Genomic DNA, 16,302 nt, shown 5'->3' with positions numbered 1-16,302 from the left:
CCGGGCCGGGCGAGGCGGGGCCGCCGCAGGCAGCGCGGGCAGCGCGGGGAGCCCGGCGCGGCCCCGGCCCCGGCCCCGGCCCCGGCCCCGCCGCCGCCCCATGACGCCCAGCGGGCGCCCCGCGGGGCCCCGCCGCTCCCCCCAGGTAAGGGACCGGGGCTCGGCGGGGCAGGGCGGGCGCGGCGCGGGCTCGGCGGCGCCCCCGGGCAGGGAGAGCGGCCCCGGCGGGCGGGGGAGCCCGGGGCGGCAGCGCGGAGCTGCCTGCGGGGCTGCGAGCGCGGGGAGCCGGGGGGACGCGCAGCCGGGCTGCGGAGAGCGGGGACCGGACCGGGCCGGGGAAGGGACCCGGGCGCTGCGGGGCGGCTGTCCCTCCAGAAGTTGCCTCAGCCCCTCCGGTGCCTGTTCTGGAAGTTGCCGCACGCTGTACATAACCACCGGAGGCTCGTTCCTCCCGCTGCAGAGGCCGTTCGGAGCGCAGGCGGCGGCTCTGCCTGTTTGCGCTGGCAGCTGCGGAGTTAAGTGTCTGTAGAAGGACTCAGCTGGGGACCAGAAAGCATTGCTCCAAAATTCCCAAAGTGCAGGACGGCACCACGGGGATCACCCGCTTAAGATGATGATTGATTCAGAGCGTTGATGGTGGGCCAAATTCTGCTCCTGACGGAGAGCTGAATCCATAGTTAATTCCCCCGGAGCCAGCAGGAGAAAACACGGCCTTGCTTTCAGCATCTGCAAACACATGACAAGCTTCAGCTTTGGCTGGTAGTCAGGCAGTTGTGTTTAGAGAATTGCGAGAAAACACAATAATTTATAATCAACGTTTGCATCGATTTTTGTCTTTAAATAGATACTGGTAGACAATGAATAGCAAATAGGACTCCGAGTGTAATTCTGCCTCTACCGAGATCAGGGAAGGTTTCCCACTGACTTTCCCAAGGCCAGGATTTCACCTCTAGTTTCTATTCCTGGCATTGCTACTACCTCTGTGACCTTCGGCAAGTTTCTTAGCTTCCTGCTGCCTTATTTTCCTTACATGTAAAGACATACTTGCTTCGTGGCGTTGTGGCGAAGTTTGCGTTCGTATTCTTTGAGATCGTAAATACTGAGCTGTATAGATTTCTAATATGTATCAGTGTTTATTCCTGCGTATGTTTTAATGCAATGGAGAGGGGGTTGCTGGCATCCACAGCGGGATAAATTATCGACCTGTTTCTGCAAACCTTGTTTGTGCCCTCTGACTCCTAGTTAATTTGCCATTTATGGGGAAAAATGATTACGTGGCTAAGGGCTGGATCTCGGTGTGACGGTGTTTGTGCTGGGGTCTGTGTACATGCACTACCGTATCTGCCTTTCAAAATGCATCATCAGGAACTGAGGTTTTTTTCTTGGGTCAAAGTTTTGGGATTCTGATTGGCATTAAACAACAGACTTCAGGATAGTTTTGCCCTGGAAGCAAATTCTCAAGCAATCTGTCTGTGCAAAGGAAATCAGCGCTTAGTAGACCTGTCACTAAATCGGCCGTTGTAGCTACTTCAGGAGGCTGCTTCGGTCATTTTGTTTTGTAAAATAAGAATTCCGATCAATTGGGATGAAATTGCGAATCTCACTGAGGTCACCTGATAGCACTTTGAAACACCCAGCTGAGGTCAGGACTCCCAACATGCCTTGTCCCAACGACTGTAGTCATCTGGTGAAAAGACAAGGAGTGACAGAAAAAAATGTGTTTTAGAGGTGGGGGCAGGCCCACAGGGAGGGTCAGCAGTCGAGACTGTGCCCACGACCACCCGGCATGGGGAACTGCAGGGGACTGAGCCCAGCACCGCCGCACCCCAGGTCGGTGCCGTGCCCAGGCGCCAGCCCATGGCCTTGGAGACCCTCTGCCGAGGGACTGGGCAGGGGCAGAGCGGGCAGGGGGTGGCCAAGCATAGCAGGGAAGCTTGCTCTGGAGGCAGCAGCTCTCCAAGGCCTGTTTTGGAGCTTGCTCACCTATTCCTGGTGAATATGTCCCCATGTTCACGTTTGTGGGTTGCACTCACGCAGACTCCCATGAACTGCTGGTGCTCAGCAGCCCAGAAACCTCCTCTAACTTATCCGTCACTTTACCAGCTCAGCTTTCAGAGCTTCTCTGAGTAAATTTGCAGTTGAGGGTTAAGATATTAAAAGTGCATTTTTAAAGTTAAAGATCTGGTCCTGAGTGCCCTGCTGAGGGCTGTCCCACCACTCCGAGGAGAGGCCTGGGAGTCCTGTGCTCCAACCCTTGCATGGTCAGCAAGGGAAGCTTGTTCCTGGAAAACTGTGATGGAGCAAAGCCCCTTGGATGCCCAGTCTCCAAAACCAGAGCCAGTGTTCAGCCACAGCTCTGCAGGGAGAAGGGGCCAGCTCAGATTGTAGGTGCCACCTTTGAATAGGGGCAAAAATCAGCTGATTGCTGCCTCCTTTCCAGCTCTGTGTGTCTATATTATCAGAAGCACAAGGGCACAGAGCACCCTTCAAACTAAAGGGGACTATCACTTACCCTTGGCTTTCATTCTGAATGACTTTGTTTTCTAGAGTTGTAACCTCGTACGTAACTCCTCAAAGCTACAGAGTACGTGGTCACTGTGAAGGCTTCCACCACCAGTTGCTTTGGCAAGTTAGAACTAGTCTGGAAAAGAAACGTGACAGCCACAGCAGCAAGGCAGGGATCAGAGCAGGGTCACTTCCAACCCCATCCCTACCTGCCGCAGTACAACCGTCCTTTTGGGAGCAGCGCTCGCGAGGCCGGGGCGAGAGGAGCTGGTGCTTCTAAGCTTCCCTGGGAGTGACAGCCCCAGTCACTGTGCTTTGGGTCTCGTGCCTCTGACACAGGCTGAAGGTTCCCACCTCGCTTCGCCCCATAGAAACATGGTCATCGGCACTTGCTGCGTGCCTTGAAGCCCTCGACATGGGGAGCGGCAGCTAATCGCTGTTAACTCCCGACACCTCCCAAGTGATTGTGCTGTGTGAACCGACCAAAGGCATGCATCAAACTAAAGGCTCAAAATGCTGCTGCAATCTCCGCTTGACTTCAGAAGCAACGGAGGGAAGATGCCAGTCGTTGAGAGTTCGGTTCTGAGACCCTTTAGGGTGATGGATGGTCGCAGCCTCGGTGAGGCGAGAGTTCATCCGCTGCCTTCTGGTAACGTTAGAGGCACTCGAACGGCTTACGGGTGCTATTGAAGCCTCAGGACTAAATTGCAGCTTCGTTAATAGCTCCTGGCTCTTGCATCATTACCTGTGACACAGCTGTCTAACAGCCACGGAGCGGGACGGCATGGTTTTCCCCTCGCTCGTGGGGGCTGTGGGGCTGGAGAAGCAGCAGCAGCCTCAGGTCACCGCCCGCGGGTCTCTGGGCTCCTGGTGCAAGGGCCACAGGAGCCCCAGGAGACATCTCCCCGTCTCTGCTCGGCAGCAGCGCGACCGTCACCGGCGATGTCCCCGTTTGCCTGTGAAGGCAGCTCCTGCCCTGCCTGCCGTGTGTCCGTAGTGCCGACGGGAGTCTCACGCGTGGGCAAAACAAGGTGCTCTCCTGCAGACACGATACCTCTGACGTTCCTGCCACGAGCCGAGAGCTGTTGCTCAAGGGAAACGGTGAAAGTCATGTTGGACAGGCAAGGCTGATCCAAACCCGCTAAAGATTTCTCATAGCAATTTTGAAAACAGACTTTCCCCCCCTCCCCAGGTAAATTATGCAGGCTTTGTATCTTCCAAATCAGGGAGAGCAAACAGATCTCAATTCCAGAAGTTTTTTCTTTGACTTTACAGCTTGATATTTATCAACTATTTATTTGCAAAGGAAAACATTTTCGTTGGTAAAAAAGCGCAATTTCCCACTTAAAGGGAGGAGGGAAAGTTCAATGGAAAATTTGCGGCCATTTCTACTAAAGACATTTCAACTAGACAGAACAAAGTGCTTGAAAATAGCACTACGTATCCCCCGGGCTTCGTCCAACCTACTTTCTGATGTTTCCCGAGATGAGGTGCCACAACTCCCATCAAGAAGCTGCTCCGGCGCGCAGCACGTCGCGCTTTCACAGCCCCCCGCAGCCGGGGCCGGCGGGAGGGTATATGCTGTGATACGATTTGTATTCCTCACCTACGGCAGATGCCGGATAACTTCCACAGCTGGTGCGTGGCACAAGTAAATTACCCCCCACCCCTTTAACGAATCCCCATCGTTGCCAGCTCTCACGGTACAACGAACGAACGCCAGCTCTCTTGTCTGTTAATTATGGTGCCATCAAGAAAGGCTAGGGGACTTACAAGACTTGGAAATCATCACCTCGTCACTCAGAAGAACAGGAGTGGTTAGGAAGTAGAGTCTAGAGCTGGGTATCTTTTCCCCTGATCCATTTTAAGGGACTGCAGACCCCCTGGGGTGCCTGGAAACGCCCGCGGTTTCCTTGCGCAGAGCGTGCGCACCTCCCGTTCAGCCGGGCAGGGCTAAGCAGGCTCATCCGGGGCTGCTTTCGCTTCCATGGCATTGTTCCACAGGGAAGCTTTAGGCCAGTACAAATCATACCTCCCACAATAAGCCCTGAAATGAGAAGCAGGACCTTTGTATCTGTTGCTTTATGCCTCACACCAGCCCTGTTCATGCTTTCCCATAGCATTCATGGGGTGAATGTTCGGAGCATTTCATTCCCTGAGGAGCAGAGCCATCCTAAACTCCAAATTTCATTATTTTGCCTCCAGGAATGGCTCCCTGGGACATGAAAAAACCCCACTGAGAACCCCCCATACATGCCAAAGCCAGTTCCCATTACCCAATATTCTTGTTTTCGGCTTTATGCAGAGCCCCTGCAGGCAGATGCACCCCCAGGCTGCAGAGCGAGCCCCGAGGAGGGCCAGGCCAGCCCCCAGCCCCCCCCACAGCTTGGTCTGACCCCCTCGAGCAGGGGGCAGCCACAGGAGAACACAGTTTCCATGATTTCTACTTAATTACACGCCGGTTGGGTGTTGCAGCTGCCTCTAACCGCCCTGCCTGTGCACCGGCAGCATCACAAGTTGGGGTGCCCACCCGGCCCCCTCCCAGCACACCCCACACCGGCTGCAGGAGAGGAACGGCAGCACCGGAGCTCCCCAAACCCTCGGCACTGGCCTGCCTCAGGGGCATCGCAACCGAGAAGTCCCCTGCGGAAGCCAGGCCGACGGCTGGCTGCTGGGCTCGCAGGGGTGCAGCAAAGCAGAGCTCCCCCCATGCAGCGCCCCGGGAGGCAGAGCAGCACCAGCCCCTTGCAGGGGGTTTATACCCCGGGAGGGACGGAGGGATGGCTGGGGTGGCTGCGGGGCCGAGCCCGGGGCAGAGCTGGAGCAGAAGCGGATGTGCTCAGCCTGGGCAGGGGGGCGTCGTGAAGGCAGCATCATGCTGCGCCACGGCCCCTTCTCCCCAGCCGCAGGGCTCAGCCCCCTCTCACCCGCAGCCGCCTCCGGTGCACAGGGGCTGACGTTCCCCACGGATCCCGTGGCGGCCGTGGCTACACGAGAGGTGTCGGTGGAGCCGTCGAATCGCCGACGGGAAGGGTCACGCAGGCGCCAGGAACCGCGGCCGGTGAGGGAGGGCTGGGGCTGGCCATGGGGCGATGCTGCAGCAGTGGGGCACGGCAGGCAGCACCCCAAACCCGTTAGTTCTGGAGCCTCGCTGCACCCCACCTTCCATGAAACAGTAGGAACATGGAGACCGGACTTCAGGGTTGTCGCAAATCTGGAGAGGCTTTGGGAAGAACGAAGCTTTGAACTCGGGGCACTGCCAACATCGCTTACTGTGGAATCGACCTCAAATGCAGTTTGGTTCGATTTTGGTTGCAGGAATTATCTTAAAATGTACTACGCTACGGCGCTGGGCATGCCGGAAACAGGAGCCAAAGCCCTCGCTTGAAGTTTCTATCGAAAGAAAACTGAATTCAGACGCGGATGGAGGAGGGAATGGAAGCAGCTTCCCAGGGACAGGACGGTGCACGCCGTCCCTCAGGCTTGCTGGCACAACGTCTCCGCGCCGTCACCGCGGTTTGCTGTAGCTCCCCCTCCTCCTGCACTGGCTGTGGGGAGCGAGGACGGATCCCACATCCATACGACATGGTATTTCCCAGGATTAAGGGTTCTTTCAGGGGTTTATTTTTATCTCCCTGGTGCAGCGGCACAGGTAGGCAGCTCGCACCGCTGCTTTGCTGAAGCCGTTAATTAACACGTGGTGATGGACCCCCGACACGGGCTGAGCTGCCTGGCGCAGCACTGACAGCAGCTCTTGTCTGCCAGGCGAATTACTAGGGAAGACGTTTCTTCTTCTGGAAGACAACACGACTGTCCTCGCCACGTAACGCTGATCGGGTTAGATGGATCATATTCTATTTTTCCTGTGTTAGATCTCTCGCTGCAGTTACTGCTTCCTAATGTGTGGCTTGTCAAGTGAGAGCCAAAATCGTCTCTGGTGCAACTCCCACCTGGGGACTGCGGGGAGCAATCCTGTCCCAGATGTAATCCTGCTCAGTGACAAAACATTTCCTAGGGCCAAATTCAAAATAGAAACGAGCCGCTCCGATGCCAGGGTCCGTGCAGCAGCATTTTCTGCTCATGCAGTCTCTGAGCCTCCCAGCCTGCGTGCGGGCAGGACAGGAGCCGGCCCCGAGAGGTGCTGGGGCGGTGGGTGGCTTGGGGACCATTCCTGGGGATCTGCCGCTTCGCCCGCAGCCACGTCCCCGTGGAAAGGGTGGATGAGAGCAGTCACCCACCTTGCACCCGGCAGGCTCTGCCCCTCGCAGGGGCTCCAGGGATGGGGCTCGCAAGCCCAGCGTGCTGCTGCGTGTCTGATCACGAGCCATCTCCGCTCCCCGCAGGCCTGGACCGTGAATTTGGTTGCGATGGAGACCGTGTCCCTGGAGCACCAGATCCAGAGCGTGCAGCGGCACATCGCTTTCCTGAAGAAGGAGCAGATGGAGCTGCTCCATGACCTGCACCTGGAGATCCTCCGCTTGCAGAAGCACTGCTCAGGTGAGCGTTGGGGTGGCCGTGGCGTGCGGGAGTTGCGTGTCCACGGAGCGCGTCAGGCGGGAAAGCTCCTGCTGGCACCCTGGGGCCGGGGCCGGACCCGTGCAGGAGCTTGCGCTGGCGTTCGGCAGGATGCCACAGGGGATCCTGCTCAGTGTGGGATCAGGGGATCTCCATCCCCTTCAGCCTCCCACTTGCACCCCTGGCCAAGGTGCCACCAGCCTCTCCCTGGACCATGTTACGTGGCCACCAAAGCTGGTGTGGATCAAACTCCCTGAAATCGTTCCTCTGCGAACGCGTGCCAGCAGCTTCGTCCAGCTACAACACTGAAGAACCAAAGTGATTTTTATTCTGGGCATCAGCTGGCCGGGTGGGTGATAAGACAGGAGGCTGTGTGATAATCCATCATTAAAATCCTCTCCCTTTGTTTTCACGCCGTGCTCAGGGCACGCTTCTGAACGAGGATTAGCCCCAGCAGCTCAGCACTCTCCCCGGCTGCGTGTTCCTGCACCTTGCAGTAGTTTGGCTGCAGGAGTTGCTACCCCGAGGGATTCACTGGTGTAAGGAAAGGGAAAACCCAGCATTAGCCAGCGAGATGGCTCTGCCTTTGCCTCCCGTGATCTGTGCCCGCAAAGGTATTCTGATCATGAAAATGGAAAAGTAATTCATCATTTCTCCCAGGTGCCAGTAGACTGGAGGAATGAAGAGGGTTGAACGCTGCTGATAACGGGGGTGGTCGAGGCCACTTTCAAACAGGAGGAAATGTGATTTTCTTGTTTATATTTTGTTACTCTTTATTCTGTTGCACACAGAGAAGCAAAATCGATTCCCTTCCTGCCGGCCCAGCCCAGAGCAGCCCGGCTGGTGCCTGCGCTGGTACCCCCTTGCCGTGCTTCACCGCTGCGGTGCTGAACAAGCACGAACGCCAGCAGCATCAGCACATCTCTTCCCCCGCCCCAGGCTGCTCCCTGCTCCGGAGGGAGGGTCCCTGCCAGGCACCCTCAGCAGCCCTTCCCGCAGCGGCTGCAGCTCTGCAGCCTCCCCGCCTTTCCCGAGGTCGGGGGCTGTCACCAGGAGCGTGGTCCCTGGGGACCCAGGGTCACTCACGGCAGCCCCTGCAGCGGCCCGATGGGGTCTGCCTGTCTCCAGGCTCCGGGAAGCACGGCCACAAGCCTGGCACGGGGCTCGGGGACCTGCCCCGGCTGTGGGGTGCACGGTCACCGGTCCCCCACCCACGGCCCCGCTGCGGCAATGTCACCCTCCCCTTCAGGCAGCCTCGCAAGAGCGATGGCTCCCCGGCCTCCTGCCTGCCACCGAAACTCGTTCCAACTTGTGCCATCGCTCTCATCAATAATTCAGCCGTAGCTAATTATTTCTTGTCTTCCAGCCTCTCGTCCTCCCTGATTCCTGGGAAAAAAAGACAAGTCTGCATTGGTAAAATTGTCTACTTTTCCCCATCCTTTGGAGCTTTTGCTGTTCTATTGTTTTAATGGCTTCATCTACAGCCTCTCCAGATAGGCGAGACAGCAAAGTTCTCATGCCTAAATCAGGCCGGGGGGGTTCTGAGTCCCCAGGGGCAGAAATGAGCCCGTTGCACAGTTGGTTATCAGTGATCTGCGCTTCCCGGTGCGACCGAACGACAGCTCTGTCTGACCGGACAAGGGTCGCAGCCTCGTCTGTAAGGTGTGTGATTCCGCAACGCCTTTCTGCTAGGAGTGATGGGGGCAAACCCCTGGCTAGTGTTAAGGTGGCTTTGCTGGTGGTTTGAACGCCGTTATCTGGTGGGGCTGTTTGCACGAGGAAGGTGCAGTTGGTAAGTCAGCGCTGCCCCGGCTGTGGCCCTGCGGAGCTGCACCGCCTGCCCTGGGGCTGTTGTTTCAGCCCTTAGATTTTTCAGAAGGCGGGACGGAGCCTCTGTGCGCTCAGCCCCCGCCAGCCCCTGACACCCCGCAGCCTCGTGCCCTTCGCCGCAGCCCGGCAGGAGGAGGGGTGGCTGCTTTGGCCAAGCACCGCAAGCCCTCGCTGCGCAGCCAGGGCAGAGCCGGCCCAAGCAAACCCCCGCAGCGCGGCGTTCCCGGTCGGAGGCTTTACAGGAAGGTAACGCAGCCCAGAGCCCCGCGCTGTGATTCATTTATTGGAACGAGCCTCACGTTACAGAGGAGAGTTGGCTTCCCTCCCACTCCCGTTTTATTTGCAAGGTATAAACACAGCAGAAATAGCAATAGATTCCTCTGGCTCTTCTGTTTCTCCTTTTCCTGGAAGATGAGCTCAAGCCCTGTGGCAATAATTAGCCTGCTCGGCGGTGTTAGCAGAGCGACGGAGGGAAGGCTGGTGCCGGGAGCAGAGCGGGGTTTGGGGGGATCCCTGCGGCAGCGCGGTGGATGGGGCTGTGCCGACGGTCCCTCCACGCTCCCATGCGTCGGGGCACCGGGATGGTCCTCCCAGGCAGCAAAGGGAAGTCCGACATGTTGAGAGCAACCGTGTCTTAAATAAACCCATTTCTAGCTTGCCCATGAGCGTGTGGGCTCCCTGAGGGGCATATAGCCACCTCCAGGAGGGTCACAGCCCCTCGGGCAGCTGGGGGGCTCCTGCAGGACCCGTGTGTCCTAGCCCGCGGCAGGGAACACAAAGCCCTCCTCAGCCGTGTCCTGCGCCAGGCGAGTTGGGGTGCGTCACCCGGCCGTGCCCCGTGCCCTGCCCTGCGCAGGGGACACCCGGAGGCACCGGGGTCAGGCGGGAGAGCCGCTGGGAGCCGGCTGCAGCCGGGGCGGCAGCGCAGGAGGTGGGACACAGCAGTGCGGAGCAGCTGGATCCGTCCCGCCGAGGCCAGGAGCACCTGGGAGCCCTGCAGGGTGCTGTCCCCTGGATTTGTCCCTCGGGGGTTGTGGGGACGGTACCGCAGCAGGTTCCCACCAACCCCCCTGGCTCCCGCACGGAAGCTGGGACCCCCGGTTGTGCATCAGCCCAAGCCCTGCGCTCGCTCAGCAGGGCAATGTCTTTTTTGGAAATGGGCAACCGCTTTAGTTTTCATTTGAAATATACCTGAGACTCCAAACCTATTATTTTAGCTTCAGAAAAATAACGCAGTTGCCATTGATTTCCAGTGGGGCAGTTGGGAGTGCTGAAAGCTTTCCAGAAACTGCATTACGTTCTGGTTACTTCTGCCTTCTCACTACAGATTTGTTTTCCAAGACAGACGGGCAGAGCAGCCTGAGCCAAGCGTTTCGTTTCAGAAGGATGGCAGTGATGAGGATTAGAGTCAACATGAAAGCAGATTAAAAGAAAAATGTAGGGCAAAGATTAACCGTTTGAACTCATTTTCAGAGGAAAAAAAAGTCCCAAAACAAGTGAATTCTGCTGCTGCCCCCCTCCTCCTCCTCTCAGAGCTGCTGGTGGTTTGGTGGGCTGTGATAATTAATTCAAAAGAGATTGTCTGTAAAAGCGTGCAGGGTAAAGTGAACTCCAGAAAGTCCCTAAGCTCCCTCCCTCGCTGCCCTTTGTGAGCTGGTTTTGTGCCCAGGGCTAGGCAGAGAGCAGGCAGAGAGCAGGCAGCGAGCAGGCAGAGAGCAGGCAGCGTGTCAGGGCTGAGCAGGCGGGCAGGGGCTGCAGCCCCGCGATGGGCTTATCCCCGCGGGACGCTGCCCTCGCTGCGGCTGCTCCCCGGTGCGGCGTGGGCGTGGGGCAGCTCTGTGGGCAGCTGCCTGCACCCGGACCCACAGCATCGCCGCCCTGTCCTGGCCCCACGGCAGCGGGAGACGGGACAGTCGCAGGGACGCTTTGCGGTGCCCGAGGTCTGCAGCCCACGTCCCGCGATGGGAGCAGCCTCGCCCCGCTCTGCCCGGGGAGGTACCTGCGCTCGGTGGCAGGCTGATTTTGAAGCTACACGTGGTCCCCGGAGCAGGGCAGCATCCTTCTGCAGAAGGCCGTCCCGCTTGCGTCGTGTGCAGAGAGATCAGCCTGGAAGAAGTAAATTATGAAATACTTTGGGTGGCAGCTTACACTTTGGTCTATTTTCAGTCCATTGCTCTGCTCTTTGTCCTGATTTAAAGCACCGAAAATGGTTCGGCAGCTCTCGTAGAAAAAGAAAAGGCATTACCGGAGAAACGGAGCCTCCCTCTCTGCCGTGGGGCAGGACCCACAGACACTGCCTTGGCCACGTCGCAGGGGCAAGCGCTGTGGCAGATGCCAGATCCGAAGGCTGCTTAATAACGTACAAATTGCTGGAATTGTCTGTTCTTGGCTCAGCCTGTGGCTGGTGCTCCGAGATGGCCGCGCTCGCACCGTGGCCCAGGCAGAGGCGGCACGCCGGTGATTGCCAGTGCCCCCCGGCAGCCCCGGCGCGGAGCAACATGCACGGGATGCTCCTTCTCACTCCTGTTTGACTTCTCTTCCAGAGCTCACCCATGACCTGGAAATAAAAGAGCTGGAAGCCCGCCAGCAAGGTAAGAGCACAGGTTTGTGCAGGAGATAAGATGAGGGATGGGGGTGTGGGGAGGAGGGGTCTGTCAGGGCTGCCCAGGGAGGGGGACGTGGACCTTGTCTGCAGGGGACGGGGGCTGAGGGCAGGGCTGTGCACATTCACAGCCTCTTGGCACCCCCTTTGCATGCCTGGGCAGCCACCTGGGAAGGTTTTGCATGCGAAAGCTGGCATCTCTGCTGGCTTTGCTGATGCCCTGACACAGCCCCCCCCAGGAGCAGCTCACAGACCCCCGGGGCAGGACTCAAAGCCTGCAAACCCTTCAGCCCCAGGGAAGAGCCAACAAGGACGTTATCAGCCCCCCTCCAGCTCCCCTCACCCATTGCAATCCAGACGCTGAGTCAGAAAATCTCCTGGCACTCTTGGTTCATCAAACAGCCACCTTGCTCACAAAGTAATCTTTCACATTCCAAAATAAGAGGGAGAAATGTCTTCGTGCATGAAAAATGCCTGCGAGCTCCAGGCGCCATCCCAGGCCTGGGACCAGCAGCGAAGAGCTGCCCAAAAGGCATTTCACAACACGCTGTCCCCTCGGGCCACCGGCTCCGTGTCCCACAGCCCCAGATCCGGGACAGGCAGCCCTGCCCGGCTGGAGAGCCCTGGCAAAGCGCTTCTCCAGCCCAAAGGCAGCCTCAGCCGCCGGGAATGGGCCGCCGGGGCTGGAAACCCGCGGGCAATTCCTCCATCCAGAGGCCACCACGGGCAGGACATCTCCTGCCAGAGCAGCGTGGCACAGGGCTCCGGCTTCTCTCGGTGCTGGCAAGCAGCGCGCTGGCGCCTGCGACCTGATGGCTATGGGCAGGTTTTCAAATGAAAGCCTGTGCCGAGGGACACCGAAGCGGGGAGCTGGCGCTGAGCTCGCCCTGATTTCGGCTCGGCTCCTCCAGCGACGAGTGCACAGAGGGGCAGGGGGCTGGCCGCGGGCTGGGCTGTGCCTGGCTGCGCATGGACACGGCAGCGGAGCAGGGACACCCCGGGCACGGCGTCCTGCTGCCAGCACGCAGCTGAGCACTGCTCCCCCTTCCTGAGCATCCCTCGGCCGTAGCCCCTCATCCGGAGGCAGGTGCAGCCGCTCCCTGCATCTCGCACGCGCACACACACTCACACACGCACGCACGCACTCGCAGCCCTGACCCGCGGAGCAGAGTCTGGCCAGCCTGGCGCCTGAGCGCGATGCGTTGGGCAACTCTGCGGGCAGTGGACTCTGGCCACGGACGTCCTTCCCGGGCGGCTGCCGTCCCCTTTCCAGCTGCCCCCGCCTGGCTGGGGCCATGGCTCCACTCCGCAGCCCGGCGGGGAGGGGCTGCATGTCGGTGACCCGGGGGTGTCTCTCGGGGCCCCATCCTGCCTGGCCTCGCCTCTGTGCTGAGGTGCCACAGGCTGAGACCACCCTCGCCGTGCTGCTCCCGCGGGCCAGCAAACGGCACTGCACAGCGCCAGGTGACGCTTCCCTCTCGCCGGGGCCGTCGGGGTGCTGGTCCCTCGGCAGCACCCTCGCTCAGTGCCGTGGCTGGCTCCGGGGGCATTTGGTGCTGCCAGCCTCCCACCTCGGCCCCCTCCTCCCGCTGAGCACGGGGTCACTTCCCCGCGCGGGTGGGCTCTGTGCTGGCGGGAGGGCTTGGTGTCCAGCCCGCCAGGTGCCATCGGTGCGTCACAGCCCACAGCGTGCAGCGAGTCCCACCCACAGGACTCTGCCCATCCTTCAGCCGTTTAACAGCTGACGAAGAGTACGATGATATTTGCCACGTTTATGGGGCAACCACCTAATCTAAGATGCCATCAAATGATTGCTCTTCAAATGCCACTCATGTAATAATTACCGCGTGCAACTGCCTCCCTTAAGATCTCATTATAAAGCATTTTCCTCTGCAGAAGACACTTAGGAGCTGAGGCTATAAAGCGGTTGCAAATCATACTGTAAAAAGCAGAGATTATTGCAGACAATGGGAGCAGGCCTGGGCAGGCAGGGGTGAGCGCAGGCGGGTGCCAGCCTCAGCGGGGAGCGTTCGCTCCCCTCCCCGCACCCACCAAGGGCTGGGTGCAGGAGCTTGCGGCCAAGGCTGCCGGAGACAGGAGTCCAGCCGCGGGCAGGGAGGGTGCCCCAGGGCGGTCTGACCCCCTGTGCCGGGCTCACGGCGTGGCCGCACAGCAGGGACTGGGGAAGCGCGGAGGTTTGTTCCCCAGGTTGCGCTACAGCCATTTACTCAGCACAGTCTCTTGAGGCCACTGTGGCAGGTGGGATGGAGGAAGGATGGATGGCGGGTGGGATGGAGGGAAGGAGAGAGGGAGGGAGAGATGGACGGATGGAGGGAGGGATGGAGGGATGTCAGGCAGGTGTTATCCTCCTGCAGGCAGGTGGAAGGGAGCGCACGCGGGCTGGCCGGAGCAGCGCAGGGTGTGCAGGAGCAGCGTGCAGGGCTCCATGTGAAGTCACGCTTTGTTGGGTGCCTGTGCTGTGACTCAGAAGGGCTGGGGCAGGGAGGGTGTCTGTCACCTGCCGAGGTGTGGGAAGGGCAGGGAGGGTGGTGGGAGCTGTGGGGAACCTGCCGCTTGATGCAGTGCCTCTGTTTTAACAAGTCCTGTCCGTGCCCCACTGCTGGCAGTCGGCTGCTGGCAGGAGCAGAAGGGTGAACAGGTCAGGCGTTGGAGACCAGAGGTGACGGCGTGGTGGGCACACAGCAGCCGAGGAGAGCTGGCTGCCTGCGCATCCTGCCCCCAGGACGGGCTCCCCCTGAGCCCACTCCTCCCTCCCGGGGTGGAGGTTCCTTCCCTGCTGAGCACAGCCCAGCTCCTCCGTAGTCCTGGAGTAGCGTCTCCATCCTCGCTAATCAGGCTGTGGAGTCTCGGGGTTTGAGGTTAACGACCCCTCCTAAGTCAGGCTGACGGTTTCACTGCCGAGGTTTCCTTTTCTCTCCCAGCCTGTGTGCTCCCCTGTGCTCTCTGCACACTCTCAAAGTCACTTTTAGGGTGAAAAACTAGTTACCTAGGGAAGTTTTAAAACTGCAGCACAAGGCTGCAGCGAGGCAGAGGTGGCAGGTTCCATGGCAACGGCATCCTCCGCTGAAACTGCCTTTGCTTTCACCCCCCGCGTTCGGGTGCTACACGTTGCACCGTGCCCGCAGCACCGCAGCTCAGGGCTGACGGGGGTTCCCGTCCCTGCCTGCGGTGCGTGGGGAAAGGCTGCCTGCGCTGGCAGGGAGCCTGCGCTCGGGCAGCTCCGCGGAGTTTTGGAGCCCCAGCTCCAAAAAGCACCCAGGCAGCCCCGATGGCACTGCTGGGACATGCTGGCACCATGGAGTGGCCAGCAGCCGCGTCCACGTGCCCTCACAGCCACGTTGGGAGCCTGCGGGGACCCATGGGAGCTGTGGGCTGCGGTCATCGCGTCGGGACGAGCCTCCGGTGCCTGCCCTGACCCCTTTCTGTGCCTTGTCCCCGCAGACATCCTGGACCGGGAGCTGGAGGAGAAGTGCCGAGCGATGGAGGCCCAGCTGCAAGAGAAGGAGAAGGACAACCTGGAGCTGCGCAAGGAGCTGCAGCACAAGGAGACGCTGGTGGCCGCGCTGCGGTCCAGCCTCCGCAACAAGGAGCGCCGGTTCCTGGAGGAGCTGAAGCGGCGGAGCCACCGCGTCACCATCCTCGACACCGAGCTGAAGAAGCAGACGGAGGCTGCCGCCTACCTCTCCCTGCAGCTGCACGCCACGGCCCAGCGCTTGCCGGGTCCCCGGGCAGGCGGGCGGCCACCCCCCGAGCAGCCCCCCGCCGGCTCCCCGGCCGAGGGCAGAGCCCGGCGCCGCGGCCACAGGGCTCACCCCCGGCGCCCGCCTGGGGACGGCACCCGGCCCAGGGACCCCGTGCAGGAGGAACACGACGCCATGCCTGACCCGGCCCTCTTCCTCTACACGGCGCGGCCGCACGCCCCACACCGCCCGCCACCAGAGCCCCCCGCCCAGGCCCGTGGCGCGGCGAGCGCCGCCGCAGCCCCCCGGGTGCAGAGGTCCCCCCGGCAGCCCGCACAGGAGCCGGCGGCCAGGGCCAGGTCGGCCAAGGGCGAGCCCGGCAAGAGGCAGGGGTCCGGCCCCCGCGGTGCCCCCCGGGCCCAGGAGTAGGCGGCGAGGGTGCGGGACGGCCCGACTGGCCGGGAAGGCCTGAGCCCGGCAGCACCGGGGTGGGCGCCGGCTGAGGTTGCTTTCCCCCGTCCCCTCGGAGGGGAAGGGGCAGCGGAAAGCGGATGCCCTGCCCGCACCTCCTGCCTGCAGGCAGCCAGGGAGGATCCCCTTGCCCAAAGGGTCTGAGCCAGGGGTGCTGCCGGCAGCGCTGCGGGGCAGGTGGGCAACCCGGCACGGTGTCTGCGGAGTGGAAACAGCCTGTCCAGAGCTTCCAAGGGAGAGAAGAGAAGAGAAGAGAAGAGAAGAGAAGAGAAGAGAAGAGAAGAGAAGAGAAGAGAAGAGAAGAGAAGAGAAGAGAAGAGAGAAGAGAGAAGAGGAGAAGGGAAGGGAAGGGAAGGGAAGGGAAGGGAAGGGAAGGGAAGAGAAAAGAGAAGAGAAGAGAAGAGAAGAGAAGAGAAGAGAAGAGAAGAGAAGAGAGAAGAGAGAAGAGAGAAGAGAGAAGAGAGAAGAGAGAAGAGAGAAGAGGAGAAGGGAAGGGAAGGGAAGGGAAGGGAAGAGAAAAGAGAAGAGAAAAGAGAAGAGAAGAGAAGAGAAGAGAAGAGAAGAGAAGAGAAGAGAAGAGAAGAGAGAGGGAAGGAAGGAAGGAAGGAAGGAAGGAAGGAAGGAAGGAAGGAAGGAAGGAAGGAAAAGAAAGAAAATTAACATTTCTGGGATGAGATC

The 16,302-nt window shown here is 59.9% G+C and overlaps 1 protein-coding gene across 1 annotated transcript; it reads left to right on the top strand.

The window, feature by feature from the left end:
- Nucleotides 1-15,922, top strand: CCDC92B (coiled-coil domain containing 92B). Its single transcript, XM_054847676.1, has 4 exons — nt 1-145; nt 6,849-7,002; nt 11,394-11,441; nt 14,915-15,922. The coding sequence occupies exons 1-4, from the start codon at nt 101-103 to the stop codon at nt 15,580-15,582; spliced, it is 915 nt and encodes a 304-aa protein (XP_054703651.1). The 5' UTR covers nt 1-100; the 3' UTR covers nt 15,583-15,922.
- The last annotated feature ends 380 nt before the right edge of the window (nt 15,923-16,302 follow it).

This window comes from Grus americana, chromosome 19, assembly GCF_028858705.1.
Source record: "Grus americana isolate bGruAme1 chromosome 19, bGruAme1.mat, whole genome shotgun sequence".
Taxonomy (NCBI): Eukaryota; Metazoa; Chordata; class Aves; order Gruiformes; family Gruidae; genus Grus; species Grus americana.
The sequence above is the reverse complement of the archived record's forward strand: the minus strand, read 5'-3'. Positions and strand labels throughout refer to the sequence as shown.

Bases quoted from the DNA above. Each gene is read 5' to 3' on its own strand.
- CCDC92B (XM_054847676.1), top strand. From the start codon at position 101: ATGACGCCCAGCGGGCGCCCCGCGGGGCCCCGCCGCTCCCCCCAG. The intron at 146-6,848 runs GTAAGGGACCGG...CGCTCCCCGCAG, and splicing joins GGCCCCGCCGCTCCCCCCAG to GCCTGGACCGTGAATTTGGT. The intron at 7,003-11,393 runs GTGAGCGTTGGG...CTTCTCTTCCAG, and splicing joins CTTGCAGAAGCACTGCTCAG to AGCTCACCCATGACCTGGAA.